This window comes from Miniopterus natalensis, chromosome 7 (genome assembly GCF_054644295.1).
Source record: "Miniopterus natalensis isolate mMinNat1 chromosome 7, mMinNat1.hap1, whole genome shotgun sequence".
In the NCBI taxonomy this organism is placed as follows: Eukaryota; Metazoa; Chordata; class Mammalia; order Chiroptera; family Miniopteridae; genus Miniopterus; species Miniopterus natalensis.
Genome location: NC_142087.1, coordinates 28,892,175 through 28,899,542, shown reverse-complemented (window position 1 = coordinate 28,899,542; position 7,368 = coordinate 28,892,175). Strand labels below are relative to the sequence as shown.

Here is a 7,368-nt window from a genome sequence, read left to right as displayed (position 1 = left end):
CAAAGTAGGAAAAACTGAGATACAGTGAAAAAGAATAGGACACCAGGCCTTTCTGATGTAAAATAGGAGTCAGAGGTGAAGGTGACTCCACCTGTGAGGAATGCCAACTAGCATTCAGGAAGGTCTGGCTGCCCTCCATCCATGAACACTGGCTCAACTGCCAGGAGCCTGAGTGCTGCCACAGGCAAGGGTGGGCAATATGCTGGCATTTCTGACCACACTCCTGCCCTTGTAACTTTAGATATATGCCCCTATAAAACTGTGGGCAGATGTTACAAACTCTATACACAGATTGGTCAAAAAAAATCCCTGACCCAGGCCACTGTCTTGGTGCTGTCTGCAGTGGAGCTGTCTGCAACTGTCCAGGGAAATCCTACATCATTAGCCCTTCTGATTACTTCATGGGAATGTAGTGGCCAGAAAAAGCCAGCCTTTCAACAATGGACCAATTAAACCAGAATTCCCAGAAACCCAGGAGGGGTGAGGGAAGTTCCAGTAGCCCACCATTCTGAGATTTTCCTCTAAAAGGCATTGCCACTGTGTCTGTCCCCATTTATGCTCTACACTCTCCCATGCCTTCCATCTCCCTGTCTCTCCAGAGCTGCTTCCCACCAGGACCCAAGGAGAGAGTTGCTCATGACGGTGGGCGTCAGTGGCCACTGTGCCTGTCCCAGGGGAAGTGATTACTGTTGATAGCCATGAATGTCACACTAGGCCAAGGTGGAGAAATGGAGGGATCAGGGAGCGAGTGGGAATGTAGTGACTGGAGCTGCTATATTATAGGCTTTTCAGATAACATGGAAGGATGTTCTTGTCAATCATGCAGCTCTTTGTGGAAATGCTCTGATGAGTGTACATGGAACACAGAGCCTTCAATCGGCTTCAGTCACCCACCTCCCATCCCTGTGCCCGGGCATAACCCACTATAAAAAGGCCACTACACTGTGACCTTAGCCCAGAGGTCAAAAATTAGTCTGCATTCTTATGAGTGGAAAGAGGAGCCAGGAGAGACTGGAGAATAAATGAGTAAACAGTGGGATGGATGGGTAAATTGACAAATGGACAAAGGGAAAATGAATGAATGAATGAATGAATGAATGAATGAATGAATGAATGACAAACCAACCAGTGGGGCTCTGCCAGAACCAGTAAGGGCAGTCTCACGTGACCGGGGGAGTTTCATGTACTCAACGCTCAGCACCTGCAGTCAAGGTAAGAGCAATAATGACAAGTTCTCTACCAAGTGTGGCTGGAAACCAAACACTACAGGAAAATACAAAACTGACAGAGACCCAGAAAGTGCTCTGTGATGCCTTTTATTGCCCTGGTGCTCCACACACCTACAGACTCACTGCCACTCTCTAGAGGGAAAGAATCTTCTGCCGTGAGAAGCCAGGAGGTCCTTCCCCACCTATGTCTGCACGCAGGTGCTGTATTGGAGGGTGCACCGCGACAGCCACGGTAGGGCATCCACAACAAAAGTGCAGTCCACCTGAAAAATGTCAATGCAAGGCAAAGTCAGAGCGATGGATCGCATGAGGGCACTTACCATGAAGGACTGGATGGGAGCTCAAGATACCTTCAAAACTACAAAAGGAAAGAAAAGCGAAAACAGTGGCCCGAGTAGGACTCAGGAAGCTCAAGGGTCCACCAGGATGATAGGCAGGGGTTACCTGAGTCCGTCTACCTGAGCGCAGGTGCTCCCGAGAGGATGCCTGCTGGGTGGGGCCAGCGCCTGGCTCTGAGAGGTCTGCCAGTGACATGATGCTGCATGAATGGCCCCTTGCCCCCGAGCACAATACCCAGGAGAGATCCAGGTGGATTTGCACCCACTCAGCAGAAGCTGCAAACCCACCCAAAGGGGAGGCTGTCCCCAAGGTTGCTGTGGAAGGGGAAGACCAGCCCCACTGACAGCATCACCCTGATTGAAGCCCAACCCCAAGGTCCGGATCCCACGGAGCAGATGTCATCTCATAAGATAATGAACAGAGCTTGAGCTGGCTAGGCCTGTCCTTGCAGCCCAGGGGGCTAGAGGGAGAGGTGGGATGACCAGGCTAACTAAACAGTCTAGGATCCTGAAAAACAGGAGCAAAGGAAGAGCGAGGACCACAGGGAGAACAGCATCTGCCTGGAGCCGGAGGTTTCAGGAAACTTGTAGGCTGGGACCCAGGGAGGGCTCCATCCAGGCAGGAAGACAGGGTGGATGTTGTCAGGGTGTCTCTGGTCAGCTGGTCAGTCTGGGAGCACAGGTTCCAGCTCACTGCTCTGCTGGGAGCAGCTCTGTCTGCTTAGAATGACCGCCTTCCCTCTCCAGGGAAAGTCCTGGGACCTGGTGGGAGAAGGGCCAGAACCCTCATCTGCCCCAGAAGTGTCTCTGAGACCTGGTGGGAGAGGGGCCAGAACCCTCATCTGCCCCAGAAGTGTCTCTGAGACCTAGTGGGAGAGGGGCCAGGGCCCTCATCTGCCCCAGAAGTGTCTCTGAGACCTGGTGGGAGAGGGGCCAGGGCCCTCATCTGCCCCAGAAGTGTGCCAGAAGACTTTCTTAAGCCTTCTCTCAGAAGCCTTCTTTGATACTATTTTTTTTTATTCCCAGAAGGTTCATGATGCTTTGGGTTGTTTTTATTTGCTTACATTTTTCTTGCCTGAGCCTTCTTGCAAGGGGCAGTTGTCAATGTCTTCAAGATGTTTTTCACACGTTGTGCGGCCCATCTTCAAGTTCATTGAATATATCCAAGTAAATGGCTGTCAGAAATTGTAGAAAGTGCTCTGAAATACTTACTGTGAACCAGTGAGTAAAACACAGACAACCAAACAGAACAGCGGGGAGGGGATGCGGGTGGGCAGCTGCCTGCGTGTAAATAACGGTGCACACAGGCGCTTTCCGTACTTACCTTACTATTCAATTTGTGTATTATTCCACTCAGTCCTTGACACCCTGCATTTCTATTACAAGCAGATGTCCATATGTGCACACAAAGTACGCCCTGGAACCTCCCTGCCACACTCCTCCTGCTGGCCGAGACCCGGTAACCACATCGACAGTGCCATGGCCACAGGGGCACGTTCACAGGATGGGAAGCTCCGTAGCAATGAGCCTGCACGTGCTCGGCCACACCCCACACTTGGCCCATCTCGCAGTTCTGTGCCTGAGCGCAGCCGGCCACCGGGAGAACACACAGGATGACGGCTGCGGTAGGGATCAGGAGAGCGAGCGTGCTTGTCCTCTGACTGCACATTAGAGCCGCACTCTGCCCTTTGGGGGCTCGGGGGGCAGGGAGCACACTGTCGCTTCCTGTGGGAACTAGCTGCACAAACGGGCTCATCCTGCCGACGCACACTGAGGTGACAGTTACGAATCAGGTGCTGCCTGGGTGTTTATTAGGCTTCTATAAGAAGTTTCTAAACGTTCTGATTTTCTGCTCTGGCTGGTTGGGGCATCATCTGGTGCACTGGAAGGTCGTGGATTCGATTCCCAGTCAGGGCACATACCTAGGTTGCAGGTTCGATCCCCGGTATGTGAGGCAACCGATCGATGTATCTCTCTCTATCTCTCTCTCTTCCTTCCTCCCTCTGTAAAATCAATAAGAAAAAAGTTTAAAAATAAAAATTAAGAAAAACAGTTATGATTTCCTTTCCTTAAAGGGAGTCCATAAAAACTAAGAAAGCAGTCAAACCCAGAGTAAAATCTAGCCCAAAATCAGCGCAGGCAGGAGCACGTCTCTCAGTGGACTGGCCTGGAACTGTTAAGAAAGCTGATTCGTTTGGGGCTCAGGAATTCCTGCAGCGGACACATGACACCAGCTCGTGGCTGCACACACAGCAACACAGTCAGACACACAGACACTCACGCACACCCAGGCCCTCTGAACAGTCATCATAGCCTGAGCCGGGACAGGGTTCAGGGTCTGGTGCAGGGCCAGTAGTGTTGGTGTCCAAAGGGGCCTGTGTGGCCTCCCCAGGTGGAGCACAAGGAACAGGCAAACATCAGGAGATGGGAAAGACCCGGGAGGCCGGTGCCCCCGTGCAGGTGAGGCCCACCCTCCTGTCCGTCTCTTCCAGAGTGTGGTCAGTGGGGGGCCTTGCCGACATGGAGCCCAGCTCAGGGCTGTTCATGGGGAACCAGCATCTGGGCATGGACAGAATGACCTGAGGACAGCACTCTGTTCCATTCAGTGTAAGCAGGAAGTGGGGAGAAGAAACATGTGGGAAGGTTCGCATAACAGATGCTGTGACACCCACATGGATTTCTGGCCCAACCTCCTTCTGCCCTCAAAGCCCCGTAACCCACTGCCTTCCTGACCTTCCGCAGCTGGGTCTGAAATACTAAATGTTATATATTCTGCCTAGATTTTCCACCTTATTCCATTGTCTTTTCAGTGATAGAGTCACTGCCCACCCACACACTTAAGGGCAAACCCTTGGGTCCACCCTTGACCCCACTGCTTTTCCCACAGCCCACATCAGTGCACCCCACACAACATCTTACAGCGGACCCAGAAGCCAGCACTTCCTCCACCTCCTGGTGACCAGGAGGCCATCCCTGCCTCGTGGTCTCAGCTTGCCCGCTGTGCCCACAGCATCCCGCGAGATGTTGCTAAAGCATCTGAGTTAGTTACTTTCCCCATGGGTCCCCATGACTCAGAATAATATGCTGACTCCTCACTGGTGGCTCTGAAGATGCCCCAGCCTCCCCTCCCCCTGAACACTCCTCTGGGACACAGGTCCAGATACTTTTAGGCTATTTCCAGAACACTCATGGCTGCCTGCCCTTCTTGTCCCCAAACCTCCAGCATGTGACTCGGTCCTTCCCAGAGTGCCCATCATAGAGAGGCCCTCACTGACCTCTCCCACCTACCTTGCTTCCCCAGGGCCCTGGGTCCCTGCACTGGCCATTCTTGTCTCAACCTTCCACTATTTTCCTCACAAACCCGAGGCCTGCTTGCCTGTTGTCACCAGCATAGCAGTCCCATGAGAACACGTCTCCATCTGTCCTCTCTGCCACCTCCCACCAGCCCTGGAAGCACAGTGGCTGCGAGGTGAAGGCCTGCCGGCTCCGAGTGGGAGATCTCAGCATCCTGCCTGCGGATCAGCACAGCGAGGCTCCCAGGAGCCAGCCGGGACCTGCAGTCAGGCACCTCGGATTGCCTTTCCTTCTTGGGCTTTTGTCTCCAGCTCCCGCCTCTCTTTGTCTGTCTCGTCACCTGTCTATCTCTGCTGTTTTTGCTTCTCTCCACACCTCCCCGGAGAGGCTGCTCTTCTATTCCTCACACTGTGGTTGGATCTCTCACACCAGTGCTGTCCTTTCTCCCAGATCCACCCTTCTCTACCCTGTTTTGGGGGGGCTTCATTCATTAAGGAAACAAAACAAAGTTGAAACAGTTGTAGTGATACCTTGCATTTTTAAAAATATTTACCGAGCCCGGCCAGCGTGGCTCAGCGGTTGACCATTGACCTAGGATCCAGGAGATCGCGGTTCAATTCCCAGTCAGGACACATGCCCGGGTTGCAGGCTCGATCCTCAATAGGGGGCGTGCAGGAGGCAGCCGATCAATGACTCTCTCATCATTGATGTCTCTCTCTCTCTCTCTCTTCCTCTCCCTTTCTCTCTCTGAAATCAATAAAGACATATTTTTAAAAATATTTACCAAAAACAAACAAAAAAAATCCTTTCCTCTTCTTTGCAGACCAAGCATTCACCCCTCCCAGGCCTGGTTTTAGGGCCCATATGAAGCCTCAAAAAGGGTACCTTGGTCTGGCTTCTCTGCACCCACAGCAGCTTGTATGCGTACGGGTCCACTTGGACTCGGTTGAACTGGTACACGGCATACTCCACACACATGGCAAACATCGGCGTGCTCTTACTAATGTCTATAAACTCATTACCGCACACAGGAGACCCCAGTGCAAAGAGCCCCAGTAACAGAGGTATCTTTAAGAACATGTTGCTTGGAGTCAGCCAACTGCTGTGGGGCTGTCTCTGACACAGCCTTGCCTGCAGAATCCGGGGGCTGACCTGCACCTTGGGCAGCTCCTCCTCTCCACTCCCTTCCTTGACATAACCAAACAGAGGGCAGAACATTTTTCAGCTTCTTGTCACATAAGCCTTGAACCCAAGGACATCTATTGCATGTGACCAGTTCCCTGCACATTTCCAGGGCTGCTTCCTCCTGCCCCAGGCCAGGCCTGATAAGGCCTGGGTGGGGGGGTCTTAAGCCCACCTTGCTTGCCCTCACAGCAGGGTAGCACAGGAATGACAGGGTCATGGCAGCTTTTAGCAATACTGATGAGCCCTGAGTCCTGAGGATTTGATTGAAAAACCAGGTCAACCTCTGACCTTGGCTGCAGCCCACAGCCTTAGGGAACATCAGAAGGGTCAGAGAGGGGTCAGTGTCAGGGCTGGGACTCAATCTTCTACATGACCTCAGGCACCTGCTGACTTAATTGCCATGAGGCCTGCACATGCTGGGCAGTGTGGAGAGGGACTTCTATTATCCTGAGGCTGGGGGAGGCAGGCCGGTCCCTTGCCACTTGACGAGGTCTGAGGATAGAGCAGGACGGATGGGTGCCTCCATGCTAATGCGTGGGGTCCCATGGATAGCATTGTGGTCAGGGAGGAGAGTGCGCCTGCTTGCAGGAATTCCTCACTGACATTTTGGGGTGATGAGGCATCATGTTGTCAACTTCCTCTCAAGTGTTTCAGGAGGAAAGTTCTTTGCATTGTAACTACATTTCTATAAGGTTAAGATCCATTTATCTATCTATCTATCTATCTATCTATCTATCTATCTATCTATCTATCTATTTATTTTAAATGTATCTTTATTGATTTCAGAGAGAGGAAAGGAGAGGGAGAGAGAGAGACAGAGACATCAATGACGAGAGAGTCATTGATGGGCCCCAGCCCGCAACCCGGGCATGTGCCCTGACCAGGAATTGAACCCCGATCGCCTGGATCCCAGGTCGACGCTCAACCACTGAGCCACGCCTGGCCGGGCAAGATCCTTTTAATATAAAACTTAATTTTAAAAACTCAACAGGACTGGGACATAGCAATCCCCTTGGCTCATGGAGATGCATGAGCACAGTGAGGAGATGAGCCCAGCAGGACAGGGCATTGTCCCAGCCCTGGGAGACAAACACTGAAGTGATGCGTGTATCCTAGTGCAATACTGTGACCCAGCAACAGGAAAAGGTGTTGTTGCTTCTGACAAAGAATCACGTGTTACTACAAAAAGATGAGGTGGGAGAGGGTGGGAAGATATTTATCAAAAAATGTATATGCATATGCATAGCCCATGGACAAACGATAGTGTGGGGAAGGGCTGGGGTGGGGACAGGAGTGGGGTGGAGGGAGCCAACGGGGGGAAA

General features: G+C 52.1%; 1 protein-coding gene across 1 annotated transcript; it reads right to left on the bottom strand.

Annotated features, from left to right (window-relative positions):
• Window positions 1-1,411: 1,411 nt before the first annotated feature.
• Window positions 1,412-5,941, bottom strand: LOC107536312 (putative cystatin-15). Its single transcript, XM_016211960.2, has 3 exons — window positions 5,747-5,941; window positions 2,632-2,742; window positions 1,412-1,492 (listed from the first exon to the last, which is right to left on the bottom strand). Exons 1-3 carry the CDS (start codon window positions 5,939-5,941, stop codon window positions 1,412-1,414), a joined length of 387 nt encoding a protein of 128 aa, XP_016067446.2.
• Window positions 5,942-7,368: the final 1,427 nt, after the last annotated feature.